This window comes from Neolamprologus multifasciatus, chromosome 15 (genome assembly GCF_963576455.1).
Source record: "Neolamprologus multifasciatus chromosome 15, fNeoMul1.2, whole genome shotgun sequence".
Taxonomy (NCBI): domain Eukaryota; kingdom Metazoa; phylum Chordata; class Actinopteri; order Cichliformes; family Cichlidae; genus Neolamprologus; species Neolamprologus multifasciatus.
In genome coordinates this window covers 28,113,243-28,136,878 of record NC_140453.1, presented here as the reverse complement: position 1 = coordinate 28,136,878, position 23,636 = coordinate 28,113,243, and the positions used below count along the sequence as shown (strand labels likewise).

Sequence of the window (23,636 nt, the reverse complement as noted above, 5' to 3'; positions counted from 1 at the left end):
TTGAAATTATAGCGCCATAATGATTACAGGACATCAGATTACTTGTTCTTATCACTTAATAATGCAGAATTATCATATAGAAATAAAAAACCTGAAGTTATTTGAACACCTTGCTGAGCTGCAGCACTAAAGGACTCCCTGAGACGTCTGTCTCGCCCTAGCAGCACCTGTCCTCCTCTTCAGTTCGCCTCCACATACGCTCGTCATATTCTGTGATATGATTTACTCTGAGGAGTTTGACGAGGTCAGTGGTGTTACCACAACACCTCACTTTCTTGCCACATGTATCACAAACCACGTCTCGGCTGTTTGTGGAGGTAAAACACGTCCACACATGACTCCAATCACGCTCAGCCTTTGTTGTGAGTGCGCACGCCAGAGGCTGCCACATTTATACAGCCGTGCTTCACACATGAGTATGAAAGGCGGAAGAGGAAGTAGTTCCTTCCAGATTAGACGATCTGAATGAAATAGGTTCCACTGTGTTCCTGTTAATGATAAACTACACATTTACCCCAAATGACTAAAATATCGATATTTTGATGTGAGAATCAATAAACGACTGAATCGATATTTCAGGATCGATCCACACATCACTAATTATCATCGTCATATCATTATGGATGTCAAAGATCACTACATCCATCTCTTATACACAGTATGCTGGTGCATAGCTGCTAGCTGCTATAGTACTCTGTCAGGCTGCATTAGCTTATTGTTGAAGCAGGCTAACAAGGATCCTGTTTCCTGTTTCATTAGCTTTATTTTGTCATTTCTCTCCATTTGGGTCACATTTGATCGTCTTTTTCAGACATTTTGCTCTTTGCTTTATTTTCCTGTTTGTTTTCCCTGTTTCCTTCTCTTCAGTCCTCACAGCCACGGTAAGACTCGATGTGTGTGTCTGTGTGTGTCTTACTCTGACTAGGTCCTCGGGGAACTGTCCTCGCGAGTTCTCGGGAACGTTGATAGGCGGAATGACCCAGTCCCTCTTCACCCGCCTCAGAGTACCATCGCCTCTGACAACCACGCTGCGCCATGGAAACAGGATCTCTGGTACCTGCTGAGTCAGTGTTGCATCACTGGGCTTTACCTGCAGAGACAGTAAACAAGCACCGTGTATATTCAGCTCAGGGTTACACACACACACACACACACACACACACACACACACACACACACACACACAGCGCAGGGACGGCTCGGTGACTCAGGGTATTTCTGACCTCATTCCAGTGGCTTGGATTAATGCTCTCATTATAGTCTGCCTGATAAATGACCACCACCTGTCACCATGTGTGGGCGTGTGTGTGTGTGTCCTCCACAGCCACAGATCTGCAGTGACGCTGCAGGCCTCACAGACGACGATAAGAAAAAAAGGAAGGAGCCTCTCATTTACTCTCCCACAATGCACCTGCACAGGAGCCGTGCAGCCCCTGACCTTGGAGACGGGGAGGGCTGCTCTCTGCAGGACCTGATTCAATTAACTGTTATAGCAAGAGTACTCTGACATACAGTACAATGGATTCATATGATACACGGCACAATAAATTATGTTAATATATCACCAGCAGCACTGACTGAACAGAAGCGTTGTTTCCAGCCAGCAGAGCAAAGAATCATCTGAGGTCAAACAGACTTACTCTTCTGTGTTTCCAACATTTTATTCCCTTTTTAAAGCAAACACGATGGATTCGACATCACTGAAAAAACGCCTGAATGAACGATTGACAGTGATTTGGAGCACAGTTCATACTTTCTTCTTATTTGTCTTCTCATTAGAAACCAGCTCGTCTGTGTAGGAGCAAAACAGAGGTCTGTTTTAAACAACGATTTGATACGTGTGGAGTTAAAAACTCTCATTTCTTAGCAATGACCAAAAATATGAAAGAAGACGAGGAAAATAAATGAAACTGAGAGGACGTGACTCATTCAATGGATACGTGCAACATTATGGAGGCTCAGGCAGAGCGTTCATCAGCTTTAGTGGTCGACATGTCCTCTAGTTTTATCATTTTTGTTCTTACTCTTATATATATATATATATATATACATATATTTATTAGGGGTGCAACGATACTCGTATCGATATTGAACCGTTCGATACAGTGCTTTCGGTTCGGTACGCATATGTATCGAACAATACAACATTTTTGTAATTTATTTTATCAACTTTCCTTCTGACGATGCTGTCTGTGTTGAGCGCTCAGTGGATCTGCGCTCGACTACTCCGCCTAGGCTGCACTGTCGAGCACAGATCCACTGAGCGCAGCGCAAGCTAGCAAGACAGAAGCTAAGCTCGTTGCAACATGGCAAACTGAACCTCCCCCACCCTCATTCAGATCTGGCGTTTGGACCTATTTTGGTTTTCATGTGACCCTGAAGGTAAGCGCGTCATGGACTAAAGTAAAACAGTATGTTGGATGTGCCAGCAATGCTCACTTACATTGGTGGGAACTAGTGTGTTAGCACAGTTAGCTCGTTAACGTGTTGGCCGTCCAGCCCCACGCACGGGGCGATCCACGGTAGCTCGTTAACGGAGATTTGCCGTGTTGTGGCGTTAACGTCATTTCAGATTAACGCTGACAGCACTAGTGGGAACACAACGAATATGACTGCACATTTACTCCGACATCATCCTCGTGCAAAGACAAGTGGAAGCAGACAAAAACAACAAGCATGCATGCTACAAACTTTACCCGAGTCATTTAGACAGCCGTTAGCACATGATTCTCCTTATGGGGACCTGATATGTTTAATATGCTGCTGAGAATATAGCCCAGAAGAAGCGTATAGTAGAGCTTTTATTTTGGAAAGAGACATTTCTCTGTAATAAACTCTCTTTTCCAAAGATGAGTGATTTCTCCATCAGATAGATTTATTTTTATTACTTTGTTGTTTCAGCAACATTAAATTTAAAAACTGTACTTTTGAGTTAAAATATATATTTATAATTTTAATAAATGACAAATTAAAAAAGCATGAATATTTTTTTTGTATCGAAAAAATATCGAACCGTGAATTTTGTGTATCGTTGCACCCCTAGTATATATATATGTGTGAGTGTGCCAGCCAACTGTGTGTCCTGCCTGTCAGTCCTTCATCTTTCAGGTTCCTTGCTCACTCTTCCTCAGCATCATTCATGGCTAACCTCACCAACCACTCGCCGTCACAGCCTCCTGTGTGACACTGGTGGCAGCGAGGTGCACGGACTGGTGGTGCTGGGCTCATCTCTGCTCCACGCTGTAATTACACGTGTGCGATTCAGCACATTTATATGATAATTATGTAGCTGCTGTTTGTTGGGCTTCGTGTGAGTCTGCCACTGTCTGAGCAGGTCTGTATAACACTTCACTCTATAATTTGTTCCTCTTCATCATTTTCACCGCTGTGATATTTGATTTGATTCAGGTGAAGCTGATGAGTAACCCCCCCCCCTCGTCTGCTGATTCACGACTTCGTCTTCGGCTCTGTCAGTTGACCTGAATGAATGCGGCTGCTTATCCTTCTCAGTCCGACAGCTGACTCTGAACAACACAGAGCACTGTTCCCTGTGAAGTCTCTGGTTGTTGTGACACCTACTGTAACGCTGTAGGGATGAATAAACACGCCGATGTCTAACTTTTCCAAAACAAGCAAAGGTCAAAGGCTCAACACTTCACGCAGAGGATTTGCAGCCATGTGGAGCCTGGCGAGCTGCAAACGTGACGCCTGTTTGTCTCACTCCACACTTCCTTTGGATAACAACCCCAGTCCCGCCTCTCAGCTGACGGCCTCGGTGCCGACGCTGCTGGCAAATGACTGGCTGTTAGCTGCGACGGCTCGTCCTCGTGAGTCGTCCTTACGAAGGATTGCTGACAGCTTCTTTCACCCTCTGTGATTCTCGTCCTCGCCGACTGCAGCGAGCGATTCTGATAGCAGCTAAAGCATATGGCAGCCAGCTATTTCTGGGCCCTGTTTATAAGAACAGCCAATCAAAGCTGCTGCCTTGTCTAAATACATGCAGAGGGCCTTATTATCGCTGTTGTACATGAAACAAACTAACAGATGGCTGTTTGACTTGCTTTGTCTCTGCAATCAGCACTTGGCCAACCTCAGACGCCTGCTGGGCTGCAAAAGCTGTGATTTTATATCTGCTCATGCTGAAGCAGGGGGGAGGTTTCTCTCACACGCTGGCTTCCTCAGACGTGCATACAGGTATGTGTTAGCACTGTCGAGCTCTGAACGTGTTAATGAAGTCATTATTATTCAAAAAGGGACTTTTCTGCCTGTGCAGATGAAGAACTTTCAAACTTCAATAAAAGAATCAAAACTAGAGATTCGATTGTCAGCCTGCTGTGATAAACTTAGATCATCGAGCTTTAACCCTTTAAAACCGGTCAGAGCTGCACGCTCCGTTTTGCGTAACTATTTTTAAATCCACTGCAACCACGTGAGCTAGAGCAACTATTGTTTTTGCATATGAAACCGGAGGAGTTGTACTTACATCTTATGCCATCAGCTTGTCCTCGGTCACAGTTTCCTTCCACATATAGTTTTGCAAAAACTGCATAAAAAGCACTTGCAGCAACAAAAACATAATATTCCAGAAACACGCTTTGCCGATCAGATCAGCTGTTCATGACACTTCCTACGTTGGAATAGACGTCAGCACGAACTATCGCATGTCCACCATGACCTGCCCGAAACCGGAAGTGACGTCATTTTCGTAGAAATGTAGTTTTTTACCATCAGGGCCTCATGAGCTTATACTGGTGTTTTTAAAAGTTATGTTTGACTTTATGACTTTCTGTGTGGTTTCTGGGATGCTTAGGACTCATATTGCACTGCTGGAAATAGTTTATTTTGATGCATATGCTGCTTTTTTTGCAAATTTGCATTATAATATTTATTTTTGTTTTTCCTGCAGTGTATAAAAATTGGTGTATTTCAAAAATAAAACTATGAAGACACTCAAAATAAATTTCCTGAGGTGGGAAACTATTTTGTGCAACTTTTTTGTATTTACAGTTTTGAGGGATAAGCCTCTTAAATTTCTCTAACTAGAAATATATGTTAAAAAACAAAAACGATTTTCAATTTTTTTTGTAGTTTATTGCACTTTTTTTGCAATTTATGTAATTACTATGCACTTAATGCAGACATATTATTAAAATCTGGGCTATAATGGTTGTATTGATGTATAGCAACTTGAAATGCTCCCAAAAATGGCTCCACAGCATGTAAACATATAATATAAGCTCTGGCGGACTTGGTTCTATGGTAGGTCTTAAAGGGTTAAACACGTGGACAGGTACATACACATACAGGTATGTGTTAGCACTGTCGAGTTCTGAACGTGTTAATGAAGTCATTATTATTCAAAAAGGGACGTTTCTGCCTGTGCAGATGAAGAACTTTCAAACTTCAATAAAAGAATCAAAACTAGAGATTCGATTGTCGGCCTGCTCTGATAAACACGTGGACGATATGATGATCGCAGCTGAGGCGCGTGCATGTCAGTGCTTTGCTGTTTGGCTGCCGTGGCTTGGTCATGGTGATGCTGGACCAATCATCTGCACTGTTAGCAGAGCTTCTCCTTTATTGGTTTCCTAAACATTTTGTTTACCTGGTTTAATTCGACCTAATTCATTTGTGGTTGACACTCTGGCACAGACGTGAGTCAGGCCCCCGTGTTAACACGTCTAACTTCAAACCTCTCAGTAACATGTTGACAGCCTGGTATAAAGATAGTTTTGTCCTTTATGGACAGTTCCCGTCTTCATGACTGGTTAACAGCGTTCCTCATTAGTCTGCACAGTCAGATGAGTCGGTGGAGCTCTCTTATCAAAATATAAGACAAACATGAGAATATCAAAAACATGAAAACTGTAAAGACAAAGTTTTACCTCAGTTTGAGTGCTGTTGCTCGGATGAACGCGGAGATGAATTCTGGCCTTCCAGACCCGTTTTGTGTGCAGGTCATGGGCGTAGACCAGCACAGCCTTCTCCTTTCCCCGCAGGTTTAGGTGGTGCAGGGCGTAGACCCCACCGTCCTCGTTCACACTGAAGTCATGTTTATCTTCCACCTGGAACCAGACTGTCCCCCCGCCGCAGTCCAGGAAGCTCACTGTTGAGGAGAGACACAGACGTCAGCGATGTGTGCAGGCTGAGACAAACATTTGGTTTTACGCAGCAGCTTTAGTCTGAAGCAGCTCGTCCTGTCGTCACAGACGCTTTTATCTCCACAACTTTCCTCCGTTTTTGCTGATTTTCACTGTGACGTTTTCTCTGTGTTCAGACGAACAGCATGAATAACTCGATCATGTGCTGACACAGCGACACACTTTTCATTGCTAGTTAATAACTGCTGTGTGTGTGAAACATGATATTTTATTAATCAGTTATACTTTTTTATCTATATGACATTTGTGCATTTTGCTGCACATTCACACCAGAGCTGCTTAATTATGGCAGCACATGTTTGACTCGATGCTGTGGGAGAGAAGACCCTCAGACTGGGGAGGGTCTGTGATCATGAAGCTTGTGGGCCCCTGCAGGCCCCTGCAGGCCCCTGCAGGCCCCTGCAGCAGGCCCCCAGCTTTAGATGTCTGTGGGTGCAGAAAGGAGCCACACGAGGCGTGTGCAGCAGTGGACTGCAGACCTGAATGGTTTCCACAGCAAACCATTCAGGTCTGAATGGTTTCCACAGCAGGGCGATGCAGAGCTGCAGCCAGCAGACAACATCAGTTAGCCTGAAGTGGCCACAATCTCACCTCCAAATAGCTTTTAAACTTGTGCTCCTTCTTGATAAATCTTGTTGACTCTCCTCCATCAGCTGGGCTCAAGTTAAACTAAACTGTGACTTCAGGCTTTTAGAGAAGAGTCAGCGTGCGACACTGTAAACGAGACGGCTCGATCTATAACGCAAGACAACGGCAGAGCTGAAACTGATGCACAAAGGGAAGGTTTCATCCCAGTTATGCTGTCTTCCTGAGTATTAACAACTCAACACTCGAACCTGGACACAACCAATCACAGTGGGTTTTTCTTCAACGCCGCTTGAGGAGAATTTAAGAGAAGAAAAAAGTAAATTGATGTAAAACCTGAGTCGCATTTAAACGAGCGTTTGAGGAGAGGCTGGTGGACCTGGCCCGAGAGTTTATCCAGCCTGTAAATCCCACAGCTGAAGATGGGATTTGCAGGAGTAAAGCAGAGATGGGAGCAGCTTTCTGCAGGAGGACCAACGCTCTCCTCTTTGTGTGCTCGCCAGCTTTAGCGCACCTTCGCAGAGGAAATGGCTTCTGTGATGCCCGGGGGAGGCGCGCAGTGCTGCGACTGCATTTAGCCAGAAATCAGTGCAACTCTGTTGACAGTGAGCAGACACACTCATGCAGAACAAAGCTGTCAATGGCAAATGTCAGCTCATCACAGCTTGCACATTAACAACAAGTCAGTGCATCCAGAACAGCTTCTTGCAGCCCAGCTGGGGGAGAGGGGGGGCGGGGGGGCGGAGCTTTGTTTCTGTCCAAATGCTCCTGACGAGCACGAATAAACAGGCCAGTGGGAAGAAGCAATTTGATAACACACAAATGTGCTGATGTGAGATGTTGTGATGTTTGCTTCTCCCAGAACAAAGTTTCTGTGATATCTTCAGTCTGTCCTCGATTAGACGCGCACGTCAGCGCTGCACACTTTTAATGACTCACGCTTCTGCAAACGATGAAAATGGTCCAAACTGGCCTCTTTAAACTGCGTGTTTAATCCCTTCACAAACACATTTTATTACATTTCCTCAAAAATCATCAGGAAAGAAGAGCGTGGAGCTGCTTCACTGCCTCGTGGGTTAAACAGCGCATCAACCATCTGCCAGGAAGTGACTGTGTCACTGTTGGAGGGTAATCACATTACCCATCTCTATTCTCTATGAAAATGTAAACAAACCAGAATTGTTGCATTTCAATTATGTTCAACTGTCAACATGTGAAAGTTGCTAAATTGTTGCAACTGCAATGTAAAGTTTTGTAGCCGAGGACGTGAGAGAAGAGCTGACGTGCTTTCATAGAGCAGCGTCTCCTTAACAGACAGCAGGATGTGGATCATCCACCGGACACCAGGCAGGTTGTGGCTCTTGTTCAGCACTGATTTCATTTCCGTTCTCATAGGTTACAGTGACGATCAGTGCAGCTGAATAACGTCAGTGCTCTGGACTGTCTGGGATTATAAATACGACTCATCAGCAGGTCTGTGGGGCTGAAAACTCCTCGAAGCACCGCTCGGCTCTGCTAGTGAACAAACGCAGAGACTGACGGGAGACTCGCTGGTAGCCCTGAAGGAGAAGTCAGGGGAACTTCAGCAGAGTTCATGCTTCAGTAAAATACTGATCTGCTTACCTGCTGTGTGGTAAATGCATTAAAATCAACAGTTCACTGAGTTTTTTAGTTTCTATCAAAGTTTAGGACTTCCACCCAACAGTCCTGTGTGAAGTTACAACATCAGACAAACCTCGGTGTCGTCTGTGACGTGGAACCAAATATTCAGCTTATTTTTCACATTCACTGTTAATTAATCCACTTCTCAGCTGACAGAAACACGTTTTATTTTTACTGGTGTTACAGGTAGAACGTGTTTGACGCGCTGACGACGAGCGAAAAATAGCAACTGATGAGCTCCGAGCAGGCGGCTGTGACGGCGGCGGTGAAACGGCAACGACTGTGTGAACGAGTGTCTGCTCGCATGTAATCGTGTCAGTAACTGTTCGTAAATGCACGCACTGACAACATTTACAACACTCAGTGTTGATACACTCGAATACAGCTTGAGTGTAATCACATACATTTCTGTTTCTGAAGCCTGTTTGATTTGTTCTAACATCAACAGCACCTCCATCTCTGCTGGCAGAAAAGCAGAGTATAACACAATAAATGAACACAAACTCTCAGTGCAGCTTTATTTATGTCCTCAGGGTTTAACGACAACGGTTGTTTCAAGGACTTCAGAAAGTAACCAAAGTCCTAAAGTACGATTCGCCATGCTCTCTCTCACGGCGGAGAGAAAAACACGAGACTTAAATGCGTCATTTTGACCAGTTTTGGTTTGAGGTTAAAGAGAAGACAGGAAAGAGGACAGTAGAGGACAGTAGGACAGTAGGACAGTAGAGAGACCACGGACAAAACCAAGAAAGTCCGGCAGAAACTTCTCCATCAGAGGAAGACTGCAGCCCGAGGCCTCAGCAGCCTCACCACACTGAAGCTCAACACTTCATCTTAAAGTCAGCTTAAACTGTCAGGCCCACAAACAATTCAGATGCTGGGAACCTGAAAGGCTTGAATCAAGTCTTCTCTGTGTGTGCGATCGTTATGGGACTGCAAACACATGTCAGAGTTATGAATGCACAGCATGTTCCTGAGTAATATTAAAGGCTTCTCAGCCTGCAGCTTCTCTGACACTCAAACAAGCTAAAAACAGCAGAGCGATCTTCTGTATGAGCTCCTCACCATATGCAACAACACGGCTGCTTTAAAGCACATTCTTCTCAAACTTTATGAAACTGCAGTAAATATCAAACTGTGTCATGTCCATCAGAAAGACACGGACTGAATTTAAAAGGGACAGTTTGGGCCGATGCACTCACAGGAGTCCTGTGGCTGCTATTATTATGTCAACATATCAGGATGTTTGATCCTTCAAGAACAGAAACGTGACAAACTGCTGCTTAAATCAGCCATAAAACGGATTCAGACAAAGACAGAGACGCTAACAAGCTTCTCACAAACACTCTGTAAATATAGTTTTACAGTGTTTGATATTCGGTGTCCCTCAGCAGGTCAGCGTTCACACTAAACTGGCTCATCAACCAAACAGGAAAGAAAAGCATCAACAAAGTGAACTTAACCGAACTGAACCTCAGAGCTAACTGTGCCGACCTTCATCAGCAGTACGTCTGTCCCAGCTCTTCATATTAACTTCATGCTGCTGAGGCAAAAATGTTTCTTTTAACAGTCTCAGAGTTCATGTTTGTTGGAGTCTCACCCTGACCCTTAATCAGCAATCATCCCCCAGCATCAGACTGCCGCTGCTTCTACACTTCACTGTAGATGTACTCTGGCATCATGTTTGCCTCTAGTTTGACTGTGAACACCTCGGAGTCATGTTTGACCAGGATATGTCATTTAAACAGGCCTCGTCTGCACGAGCTACAATCATGAATTCCTGCAGACTGATGCTCCAAAGCAGTCCGTGCATTTGTTATTACTGCGCTAATTACAGTCGTCCTTAAAGCTCCCTGAAAGGCCTTCAGTCAATCCAGAGCGCTGCAGTAGGAGGCTTCACTGCTCACCCACCCGCTTGATGAGCGTCTGTCTCGCGGTGCAGAGGGTGGAGTTAGCGGAGTTAGGGGAGTTAGTGGAATTATCGGAGTTAGTGGAGTTAGTGGAGTTATCGGAGTTAGTGGAGTTATCGGAGTTAGTGGAGTTAGCGGAGTTAGTGGAGTTAGCGGAGTTAGTGGAGTTAATGGAGTTAGCGGAGTTAGTGGAGTTAGCGGCGTTAGCGGAGTTATCGGAGTTAGCGGAGTTAGTGGAGTTAGCGGAGTTAATGGAGTTAATGGAGTTAGCGGAGTTAGTGGAGTTAGCGGAGTTAGCGGAGTTAGTGGAGTTAGCGGAGTTAGTGGAGTTAATGGAGTTAGCGGAGTTAGTGGAGTTAGCGGCGTTAGCGGAGTTATCGGAGTTAGCGGAGTTAGTGGAGTTAGCGGAGTTAATGGAGTTAATGGAGTTAGCGGAGTTAGTGGAGTTAGTGGAGTTAGCGGACTTAGTGGAGTTAGTGGAGTTAGCGGAGTTAATGGAGTTAATGGAGTTAGCGGACTTAGTGGAGTTAGTGGAGTTAGTGGAGTTAGCGGACTTAGTGGAGTTAGCGGAGTTAGTGGTGAGTCACTTTTGGGAAACTTCATTTTTCTTCTTCATTGGTAGATAATGTGTCACATCTGCAGCAGCTCTGTAAGCCTTTTCACATTGATGCACTTATTTTGACCTGACCTGACTGTCTGATTATACTCTGCTGCTCGTCATCTCCGCTCACAGACTCGGAGTTTCTTAGTTGTTCCCCGTACACGACTGAAGACAAAAGGGGGCGGAGCCTTTCAGTCTGTTGCACCAAGGCTGTGGAACGGTTTACCACCATAATTACGTTTGCTTGACTCTGTGGATTCTTTTAAAAAACAGTTAAAAAGTCTTCTGTTCAAACAAGCCTTTTGTTGATCTACATATTTTATATTTTTTACATTATTTACATTTGATCTTTTACATTGTATATAATGTCTATTGATTTTATTGCTTATTTTAATATTTGTGTACAGCGCTTTGTGATTGTCTGTCTGTGAAAAGCGCTTAATAAATAAAGTTTACTTAAAGTTTACTGAATGCGTCGACCTGGCCATGTACAGCTAGTTACTTTTGGAGGAGAGCAAAAGCTTCTCAGCACAGATACGTTTTTGCTTCATTGGTTTGGTTTAAAATTGCATTTTTAGTTTGAAATACTTTCTAAAAATAGAACAAACTGGGAATGTGTCGACTCTGTTTTCACAAAAACGTGCACTGTTTTGAGATTTAAATGTTAAGGACATCCGACAGTGATCTAAACCATCTTACATGAGTGGCAGCGTGCTTTAACATGAAAACGAAGCTAACAGACGATCACAGCTTGTTTCCTGTTGCCTCTGAGCTGGTTGAGATTCTGCAGCCTGCACTCTGGCTGATGGTCTGTACCTGCTTGGTGTAAATGCTCATACATTATCCATGCCCAGCTCAGAAACACTCATGCTGCTACATGATTTTAGAGCCGTGTGATTTAACACCCCCATCCTCCTACTACACAGAGGGAACTGGAGCAGAACTAAGCGTGGGGCTTTTAGATGTAGCTGGGCAGTGGGTGATTGCCCAGTTCAACCGCCTATTTTCAGGCAGCTCACAACATCAACATAGACAGCAGGGAGCAGCAGCCTGGAGCTGCAGGTGTGCAAAAACAGCAGATAATGTTTCACAAAGTTTTTTGAACTCAAGCATTCACAGCCATGAACCTGCCTGCTCTGCAGCTTGTGTCCTGTTTATGTCACTCTAAGCTCCTCCCACAGATGGCTACCACTGTCATTCACAGTACTCCAAGCGATTGCCCTGCGTGCCCCGAGATGGAACCGCTGCTAAGTCAGTACTCGCTGACCTTTGCACATAATTAATTCTGTAATTAACCAGCTGGAGTTCATAATATTGCTGCACAAGTCCTCGGCTTTTATTTTGTATTTTCAGGGATTATTTGTGCTTGCTAGTTCATCATGTATAAAGTGATTACATTTTAAATTGAATAAAATATGTTGACTTTGATCCTGAAATAAGAGTAGCAGTGTTCATTACTATCATTCTCAAGAACCCCCCTCAGTCCTGCATGTGCCACACAGGATCAATGCGTTACCGGCGTTCAATCAATATCTTTGCTGGAAGCAACTGATCCTGACTGTAAGCCCTGAACATCTGGCATCACTCTTCTCTGCAATAACGAGGAGGCACAGGGAGAGAAACCAGGACATGTTTGGGACATTTCCTGCACTCTCTGTTAGGACTGACAGCAGCCCAGTGTTGTCCTCAGGTTGTTAGTGGGGTCAGAGTAAAACGCTGGAAAATCACATCCTGGGCCACACTGGGACCCCCAAACTCTCCACTGACACAAACACTAATGAAACAGTTTGAGGGCTGGAAGCGCCTCAGGGCATGTGAGGGCGATTCATTACACGTGTGACTGACTGGGAATCCTCCCACAGCAGCTCCAATCAGCTCACTGGCTGTCACACACTGGACAGAGAAGAAGACAGAGTCTGCCAGCGAACTAAAGTTGTTCAAGTAGAGAAATGCAGCTTCAGGTATCGTTAGCTAAACAATGATGTAATATAAGAATGATAACACTACTATATGGTTACCTAAACATTCAGGGAAAGCATTCGATGGTTGTCTGGGTTTAAATACACAGTCAGATACAAACTGTTACAAATACAAACTACTGCTCATACGGTCTCACAGAGCGTAGCTCTCAGGTGATGCTAGCAACCAGCTGGCTTGGTAAACTCAGCTACAAGCTCGACAAGACACAAGTTCACACGAGGTAAGAGTCCAAATACTAAAAAGATTTTAAAACGTTAGCTAATAGCTTACTGTTATTCATTAACAGCAGCAGATCTTTAGTTCACAGACTGTTCAAGGCAAACAGAGTTACTGTCATGTTTGCAGGACACAGACTTTAACCTGATGAGACCATTTTAGATGAAAGATTCAGATCCTGCATGGCATGTTAGTCTAACAGTTGGATCAGAAATAAACACCAAACACTTTGGTGCACCAACATAACGCCTTCATGAGCACTGAGAGCCTCCCTGTAACAACATCGATGCACTGAGAAGAACAACGCTGTTTCTGCCAGAGAAAATGAACCAGCACTTTGCTTTGATATGACAAACACGTGCGGGGTTGGGGCGCCAGGGGTAGCCAATTACGTTTCAGTGGGAGCAGTGCCCCCCCCCCCCACCCCCGTCCCTGCTAGTAAAAATCAAATCCTGTCCCCTACAGCAGCGGTCCCCAACCCCCGGGCCTCGGACCGGTCCGTGAGTCGTTTGGTACCGGGCCGCGAGAGTTGAGGCTCAGGTGTGAAACAAGGCTCGCAAAATTTCAAAATCTCTGGTAGCCCTTCGGGCAGGCATTCTTCAGTTTTTGGTAGCCCAAAATAAATTTAAGTAACCCGAATAAAAAAAGAATTTTTTTTTACGTTTGGTTTCCTTTACAATATTATACATTAAAGTATAATATTGTAACGGAAACAAAAATTAATCAAAAAAATTGTTAAAATACAAATCACAACAACTGTATAAAAATTAAAACCATCAACTCAAATACTTGGTTCTAATTGAACAGAAATTTCTATGAACTTGTAAGAACTGTGTAGAACATGAATCAGTCTGTGTCAGATCCTGAATCTGAAATTTCCACTGAAGTCACGGGTAAGAAGTAAGTGGAACCAAGATCTAGGCCATTTGCTTTTTGAAGTTTGCAAAGACTGCTAAATTCTGCCAATGGTAGTTCACTCTTTGCAATATAGCACGCTGTTCTAAACAGCTTTTTCAGGAGTTCTTGTTGTGCTTGGTTTATTTGTAGTATGTTTTTTTGCAATTGGTGTTTGTTCTGGGAAAGATACTGCAGACTGGGCAATAATGCATTTCTTGCATTTCTCATGGGTTCTGATGGGGTCTTTCTTAAAATGACTGGTCCCAGTAACAAAGGCGCTTGTCGACGTAGAAATCAAATGAAACTCACAACACACCTGGCAGAACATCATGTTATTTAGCTCGTCATGTTCCAGCCACAGAAATTCTTTTGTCCATGAAACCAAAAAAGCTGCACTTTCTTTTTGCCTCATAGTCTTTAGGCTAGGTGACAAATCGTCAACATATTACATTTTCGGCTACCCACCACATTCCTAAATGACGACCTCGGAAAAATGAGGAAATATGAGAACCGTATGGACTCAATCTACACATGTTCGCTCTTTTCCTTCAAATAGCTTAGAAACACGCTATTTAACATCATTTAAGTCCTGTTTAAGGTGAGGAAAAAGGTTATGGTTAGGGCTAGGGATAAGGTTAGGTTTAGGGCTGGAATACAGGGCTGGAACGTTGGTTACCGCGGGAGCGTCATTGCACTGGATTTCAGCCATAACCCGCCGCGTACCATAAGAACGCCGAAAGTCTCCTTTCGCGTTCCTCAGGAACGCCGCGGGACGTGACAAAACGTCGCCATGTTACGCCTCGGGAGTGAGAACGGGCTCGATTTGTCATATCTTTTCCGTTTTGTGATCGGCTTTTCTTTGGCTGCCCCTTCTTCACCCTGACCTGTCTTATTTGGCTGAGCAGAACTAAAACACCAGCGTAAATCCTGCTGCTTTTACACACGTACTCACATAATGATCAGCGATTCTTTGCGCACTCAACCTCTCACATGTTTAAGCTGCGGGAGATTTCACTTGTCGCGTTTGAATAGTGAGCTAATGAGTGATAAGACGATGTCAGAGGAATTGGTGCGCAATTAATCGTCACTCACCAATCAGTGCTGTCGCTCTCTATACACCGTTCGCGTGATCGCAAAATGAAAATGAAAGCAAAAAACAAGCGCAAATTCAAACGCGATTTCAATATGTCACATATTGACAGTGGCTCATCGATGCCAATGACATAATTACTCAGCTACATTGGCAAAAGAATGCAAAACCACTGACATATATTTTCCTATGATAGCCCGACGGGCAGGGCTGAGTTAGATTTTGGTAGCCCGACTGGAAAAATCGCTAGCCCCGGGACGTCGGGCTAGCGATTTTGCGAGCCCTGTGAAATGTGTAGTTTTCAGGGTTTTTATCGGTTTTCAGCATTATTTTGTTATCGTTTTTATCGTTTACTCGGTTTTCCTGGGTCTTTTCACGTGTGTTATGAATAAATTTTCTTTTGTTCGGTACTGGTACTAGTTTTATTTTGTTGTATTTATCTGCGACACCTTAAAGGCCGGTCCATGAAAAAATTGTTGTTTTTGGTCCGTGGTGCAAAAAAGGTTGGAGACCGCTGCTCTACACAAACCAGTCAGACTGAAGACGCAGCAGGGTGTAACAGGCTGACGTCAGCCTGCTGCGACTGTTGATTTAAGAAAGCGTTCCAATCATGATCAATGCGAGCTTGGCCGGCTGTGATGAGCCGTCGCCACGATTCCAAACTCAGTATAAAAGTATTAAAGATAAAACAAACAACAAGTCAAACCCAGAAACCTGTGACACGGTGGCCTGACTGAACACACATGCAGATAAAAAGGACACACAAATGAAGGCTCATGTGAAGCTGCACACACACACACACACACACACACACGCACACGAAACTCAAACAAAAAAAACAAACAGGATTAAATCCTCACCAGAGAATCATCCAAAGTAACTTTCTGTTTGCTGAATACTCACAAACACTGCTGAACTTTGAGGCTCTGTGTGTGTGTGTGTGTGTGTGTGTGTGTCTGTGTGTGTGTGAGTGTGTGTGTGTGTGTGTGTGTCTGTGTGAGTGTGTGTGAGTGTGTGAGTGTGTGTGTGTGTCTGTGTGTGTGTGTGTGTGTGTGTGTGTGTCAGTGACAGCTGGGTGTTGCTAGATAAACTCAGTCTAGGAGCGAAGCCAGAGGCCAACTTCTTCTTCCCTCTGTCAGCCATGGAGGCAGAAAATATGGAGGGCATAATGTTTCATGAATTTAAATTAAATTAAGAGGCTCCTGCTACGCCAACAACTTATCAAAAAACATCAGAAAGTGATATGTGGCTTTTTATGCACCAAATTCTGGTTCATCTCCTGTAGAAATGAACAGTTTCTAGATCTAAATGAACTGAATGGTAACAAAGTGTCTGCATTAACCTGTTTAAATAACTAAACGCATCTTTTTCTCCACAGTTTCCAAACATGGAGGAACACACCTACAGTGTGTAAATACAAAAACTTCGAGGATTATTGTGCACAGTGGAAACGAAAACTTCACTTCATCAGCTTTACTCTAATAAGCCCATCTAACACATGACGTTACGATAAAATTACGATGTTAGTCATTTGGTTTTTAGTCGCGTTTGTTGTTACGGGCTCATGGAAACACAGCTGTGCTCTCTAAGACTGCTCTCCTTGGATCAAGTTTTGTATAATTATAGGCGGGGCTGCTTGCAGTAGCAGGTCGTTGTTGGCTAGGTTGCTAGCTGGCTGCTGCTACAATTCCCTCGCATACTTTGATGCTGGGCTATATCATACTGTTCACGGTAATACCGGTGTAATTTTGGGCAACGATAGGAAAATGAAATATTGCGATAGAATATGGGTAAAACGCACAGTGCCTTTGTTTACATATGCACATGGCGGCGACGCAGAATGAGAAGGGCGAAAGCGGATCGTTGAATGAAACAGATGAACCAGAACTGGTTTGTAAAAATGCTGCAGCTTCACTGGTGTGGAACTGGTTTAGCTTTCGTCCGTCAGATACACAACAAAGCACTATTTTTGGTAGCGCATGCTAGCGGGCCGTCGTTATTACTAGGGGTGGGTTTTTATAATCGATTTATCGATTAAAATCGATTCTGGCTTGGATAACGTAAAATCGATTCATTAAAATCCTGAATCGATTTTTTAATATAAATTTATTTTGCCCGTAATGCCAGAATCTCTGGTGAAATTTCACAAAATTTCAACAACCACCAAACAGCTAAGACAGTAAATGAGAGCAGGAACACGGATTCTGCACAAAGAGGTAAACACACAGTGCAGCCCGCGGATCAGAATCAGTTAGATGTCGCCTTTCTCACAGTCGGGGCTGAAAGCCGACAGCTCGCTGATTCTGATCTGTCGGCGGGTCAGCGCTTTGTGTTCACGCCCTTTATGCGCTGATTGTAAAGCTGTTAGTTTGATGTCTCTCCAAACAATATTGACCGAACCAGCAGCAAAAGAAGATCCAAACTACGCTTCACATAAACATCGTCATGTATTCACTCTTACTTTTATTGTTTTGCTTCGACCACGATGCACAGCTCTCTCGCGCGTGCTCGCGCTCTCTCTCTCTCTCTCCCCCCCCTCTCTCCCCCCCCCCTCTCTCTGTACTGTTTTCTGCATTATTCGCTTGCTTGTTACGCACAAGTCTACCGTTGTTTACAGCGCTGTCGGCCGACGTTTTTTTTTCCCCGTTTTATATACTTCTGAAAAGAAAACCTAATTTCTGCCGTTCAATACTGAACAAATTTAAACTTTTTAAAATTATGCAAAATGCAAAACGCTCAGCCATGTCTCTAATAAAACCGCTGTAACTTCAGAGGTAATGTTCATGTGTTGATTAATGGTTTTCTTTCGTTTTTGATGTACTGCAGAATATTTTTATAAAATCCAGGCCAGGAAAATCACCTTCATGTTTTTCTGTGTTTTATCCTCAGCTACTTTGACACAAAGGCATCTGCTGTGATACCTTTGACAAAGTCTTGCGTGTGTCAGCTTCCTTTTTATAGATACAAAAATATGTAAATGTACTGATCTGAATTATAATATTTTCTGACTGTCAAAATTTCCCAGATTCAAATCGAAGTGAATCGAATCGAATCGAATTAAATCGAATCGTGGATCGAATCGATTCGGGACCTTGTGAATCGGAATTGAATCGATTCTAGAAATCAGTGACGATACCCAGCCCTAGTTATTACCGTGTTGTTTGGAAAATACGGCGCACTTAAAATCAATCCTTTGATTTTTGTGAGAGTCGACAGAGCCCCTTATAATCCCGTGTGCCTTATGTATGAACTCTGGTTGTGTTTACTGACCTCGAGACGATTTTATGTCCACGGCGCTCGAAAATCTGTCAAATGTTTCAGTACGACTTTGCTAAGCTACGAAGCTGCACCGCTTGATGGATTGTCGGAGCGTTACAGCTATCGTAGGCGGAGCCTCGCGGAGTGATACGTACTGTGCTTCAACATAATGTTACCGTATTGTGTGTGTATAACCTCTTTTTAAGTTTTGTGGATGTTATACATGGTTATGCTGAGGATATGTCGGCCAGTTTCCACTGGAAATGCCTTTTGGTTAAACTGTCAGCAAAGAATTTGCATTTCCACTGTTACATTTTTATATAACTTTAATGCAGATAAAAAACAGCTGCTTGTTTAAGTGAAAAGACTTTGATGGGTTTTTTGCACTAATAAAGTTGTGGAGTTGTAAAGTGTTTTGTCTGATGTCAATTATATCGTCAGTTATATCGTTATCACAAATTTTCAAAAGTATATGGTGATAAATATTTTTGGTCACATCGCCCCGCTCTACTTTGATGTATAAATCTGGACGAACATTCACTACCTTCTGAAATCTTAAGAAAATAAATTAGCATCTCAGTTAAATCTTGTGATAATTGTTGATGAAGTAATTATTTTTATGTTGTGTCTAATCCTTTCTTTTAGTTTAATTTACACAAGCTAGTTTTCCTTTCTGCTTTGATGAGCTCTTTGATCGTGTCTTTTATTGTCTTTTTCCAGTTTTTGTATTTTTCCTTAATCCTGCTGTATCCATTTAATCTCACATCAAGCAAATATGTGATTTTCTTCATTTTGTATGTTTTCAGAAAAATCAAAAATACCAAAAAAGATTCTAACTTCTAACTAACTGCTCAGAAGGACACGGCTTCCTTTTCCAAACCACTTTCCTTGACCTCGACAAAAAACATCATCCAAGACTCATAAGAACTTTGAAAAAGAGAAAAGTGGAGTGCTGAGAATCTGAATGACCTCACGCTGCTTACACTACCCTCCATAACAATGTGACGCTGATGCCTCCCAATATGAAACTGCAATGTGCAGAAGATGGACTGCAAAATGCAACGTAATGTTCTTACTCTGTTATTTCATGCAGGTCGTTTAAATGAGAACATCCTGTGAAAAATAACACTTCATTGCAAAGACTGGAGTTTGAAAGAAGAACATATAGGACCAGATTTACTAATGATTTGTAGCAGCGCATTTTCTTTTTTCCATTTTCATGAATTGTTGGATGTAGGGCTGCCACGATTAGTCGACTAGTCACGATTACGTCAACTATCAAAATCGCCGATGACTAATCTAATAGTCGGCATGTCGTTTGAAGCTTTGTGAGATCCTGTAAGACGCAGGAATAAGTAGCATTAGTATAACGGACTGAAACAGTAAATGGCAGCAATGAATCTACAAGGATGCCAGCTGCCAATCGTATCGTGTCCAAATTCATAGGCTGCATCCTGCTGAGGCTGCATTTGTAGGCAGATTAAGTCACAGCAATGCAACAACATTCGTAGACTCCTCAAAATGCGTCCTCCTTTTCCCCAGATTTGAAGGATGGGTCTGGTGTGACCTTTGTGGCCCAACCTATCCCAGAATTGAGAGCACGGCCCAGCCAATTACAGTTTCCGTCAATGGCGGCAGCTACTTAGTTTTAATATTACTCTTATTACACTTTCTGGGTCACAAAATAAACGTTTAACATATTTTCAGGTGAGAATGTAGCTGTGTAAACCTCAAATATCTGCTCAGTTTATCAAGACACCACATATTTGCAAAAGTGCTCTTTTGCAAATATGTGGTGGTTCTTTGACAAAAGATGCTCCAGTGTGCTCTAAGTTATTGGAGGTAAAAAAAAGGAAGCACTGTCACTCGTTTCCAAAGCATTTGGACAATTCAAACAGCTCTTATTATGGCTGCCATGGAGCTACGTCTGGCTCACTTCTCCAGGCTAGAAGCCTTCATAAGCAAAATAGCTTATTTGAATGTACGCAGTGCTTTCCTTTTTCCTCTAGGGGCGGGACTTAGTGACCCAGCCCCGCCCCCCCAGACAGAAGCTGCAAGGAGAAGCGTGCAAAATCAATCAGCTCCAGCTCTGAAAGGCCAATATGTTGCTAATAAACACCCAGAGTGAGTGAATGCTGAGCCGCTAGTCAGACAAAAGCAGTCATCACTCTGTGGTCCCATACCTGCATTACACACTCTGTCAGGGTATTACCATGTGAAGAGAGCACCATGAATCACCAGGCAATAAGAGCGGCAGCCTCTGAGAGGCCGCGGCTCAAGCACTATCATCACCTGCTGTTCACAGGACCTTCCATTTACTGACCCACCATGTCTTCCTGCTAAACAGCTGGCTGACTTGATGCACTCGGATATGTGTTGAAGGGAAAAATCTCTCCTTAAACACACTTCACACATGGCTGCAGTCCAGCAAACAGGCAGCTTTACAAAGAAGCCGGCCTGTTTTCTGTCGCTGCTCTTCATACATTTTTAATCAGTTTGGATGCTGTAAAGCAACTGCAGCATGCTTAATGTAATGAAAGGGTTTTGTTCTGGCATCCTTACATGGAAGGATTTATATTTCTAGCTTTCAGTCATGTTTCCTCTGTTCTCTCATTTAAACAGTGGGCGATGTATGCTGGCTTTGTGTATTCTCTTCATGTTAAAATTCAGAAACTGTGTCTAAATGCCTCTCACATCACAGGCCCCTGAGAGAGCTACACCATACTGAAGCTAATTCCTGTATCTGTCTGTACTGTATGTTTGGTTAACCATCCCATCTTTTACACCAGCGTGCTGTCTTTTCTTGATTCTGTTACTACTGGTGTTCTGGATCTGAACACCTTTCCTTGGGGGTCAAGCCAATTTTTTTAAATCCAGTGTTTTGTTGGTGGTAGGGAGTTGAAGGCTTGGTCTTAAACTTCATCATCGAGGCTTTGTTAGCATACAAACAGAACTGGCCTTTAGGATGGAGACACAAACCCCACATTTTTAGGAATTAGGTTCATTTTTGTACTACTCTGCATGTTAATGTTTGTATTCGGGGGGTAATGGGGGGAGTGTGTGCAGAAATCTTGCCCTGAATATCTGCTGGCTCCAACAGAAGACCTGATAAATTAGCCATTGCTCCCAGAGGCTAAGTTTAGCCAATGGGTTACAAAATTGTAAAGCCAGGTGCTATTTTTTCCAGCATGGGATTACTGAAGCTGCCATGTGCAGTTTGTTCCCTGCACTGTGCTTCCTTGGAGTCGAAAAAAATAATATACATAATACCGTATTTTTCGGACCATAAGGCGCATTAAGGAAACAAAACAGTCAGATAAGTCAAACTTTACTCAACTCAATCTTGCTTCCTCCTCTTCCGTACCATTGATTCATTAATGTTGAATTCTCTGCAGCTGCTCTATTCCCATGTTGTTGCAGTATATTAATGACTAACCTCGTATTGTGGATGAATAATCTCAGTTGTTCTCCTGACTGAAGTTTGGTCCGTTTACAGCATCCTGCCATGCGACTGCATTTGTCTCTAACCACCGGGAACCCTCACGTCAACTTTTATCCAGTGGAAAGAAGTTAGCGTTCATCCTCCAGCTTCACTGTGTTTATGCTAACATAGCTGTGTAGCTAGCGATCACGTAGCACATCATTATCTACCAGCTAGCCCAACTTCAGTAACCCTACAAACGTCACTGCTGTTTAGTTTTCTGTCTTCATTTATGTTGGAAGTGATAGCAGAGCTGTACGTTTGAATTTATTCACAAACCTCTCAGTCAGAACATGCTATATCATGTTTAGGTGGAAGCTAGCGAGCTAACTTCCTGCTAACTTCCTGCTAACTTCTAACTCTGTTAAATGTAATAAATTCTGTTTTCATGGATAGATGTTAAACCTTCATTGTTAAACCTGGTAAAGCAGCAACACTGATCATTTTATTAAAAATGAAAGAATTTAGGTTTTAACTCTCAGTGATGCTGCAGTGTTTGTTTGACTTTGGGACCTGAAGGTGACGGAGTTTAGGACCCAGATTACTCCGTGAGGCTCCTGACTACGGCAGCCGTAATACTCCAACATCAGGCGGTGCGGCTTCATAGCTTAGCAAAGTCAGACTAAAACATTTTTGACAGATTTTTGAGCGCTGTGTAGCACATAAAATCGGTTCGAGGTCAGTAAGCACAACCAGAATTCATACATAAGACGCACTGATGATTTTTGAGAAAATTAAAGGATTTTAAATGCGCCTTATAGTGCGGAAAATACGATATGTTCTTAAATATAAGGCTGGGAGGTGAGGAGGGCTCAGTCCAAACAGCACACTGTTCAATTAGAACCAATTTGAGTTGATTGGAATTTTTATACAGTTGTTGTAATTTGTGTTTGAACAATTTTTTGATTTATGTTTTGTTTCCTTTACAATATTATTTAGTATATAATATTGTAAAGGAAACAAAACATCATTGTCTCTTTCAAAACATTGTTCTCTTTTTTATTCGGGCTACTTAAATTTATTTTGGGCTACCAAAAACTGAAGAGTGCCTACCCGAAGGGCTACCAGGGGTTTGAAATTTTGCGAGCCCTGTTAGTGAATTCTGCAGTGGTGCATTAGCATAAATTAACACTAACACTCAATCGCTGACTTGTTCACTGATATAAATCAGCTTTATGAATGTGATATAAATCAGCTTTATGAATGTGATATAAATCTGCTTTACGGTGGCTTTCCCATCATTCACACACAGGCACACACTGAGTGAAACGAGGAGAGTTTGCTGCAGAGTGAAGTGGTTTAAGGAAAGCCTCATCTTAACCAGAGCTCCCATCTGTTATTCCTACAGCGTTGGACAGACAATCGATATCTGTAGCGCAAATCTGCGACAACTGCTGATTGTCTTAGTGGACTCTCACAGCTAAATGAGATTTACTTCATTATGCTGCTTTATTTAATTGTAACAGCGCCAGGATGGAACCACAAAACAGCCTCGGGAGAAATCAGGCTGGTCACTGGACCTGCGGTCAGAGAGTGTGTTTTCCAATTCGTTTGTAATAGAGCGATTCCAGGAACTGTCCATTTATAACAGCACAACAGGCAAACCAATTACTCTGAAGCTGAATCATATTAATCATCTGCTGTCATTGTGCTTCACAGGTGTTTTCACTGCCTTCAACAGTGAGTCAGGAACATTTGCTCATCTTGAGGTCCTTCGTTCTTTTTATTGTGATTCAGTTTAAACAGAGGCTCAGCTCTGCTGTATGTCCACTGAGACTAAACAAAACCTGCGATC

General features: G+C 43.1%; 1 protein-coding gene and 1 long non-coding RNA gene across 3 annotated transcripts in view; both read right to left on the bottom strand.

Moving 5' to 3' along the window:
* The window catches only part of LOC146502341 (cadherin-2-like), a 109,783-nt gene that overhangs the window by 53,302 nt on the left and 32,845 nt on the right, over positions 1 to 23,636 (bottom strand). For both annotated transcript variants that reach the window (XM_085131829.1, XM_085131828.1), the window contains exons 3-4: positions 5,886 to 6,106; positions 917 to 1,090 (exon numbers count right to left, since the gene is read on the bottom strand). In XM_085131829.1, coding sequence (XP_084987955.1) covers positions 917 to 1,090; positions 5,886 to 6,106 — 395 coding nt within the window. The remainder of the gene's footprint in view (positions 1 to 916; positions 1,091 to 5,885; positions 6,107 to 23,636) is intronic.
* On the bottom strand, positions 6,107 to 21,993 carry LOC146502342 (uncharacterized). Its single transcript, XR_014869162.1, has 2 exons — positions 21,892 to 21,993; positions 6,107 to 21,860 (listed from the first exon to the last, which is right to left on the bottom strand). It is a non-coding gene; the product is annotated as an uncharacterized LOC146502342 (long non-coding RNA).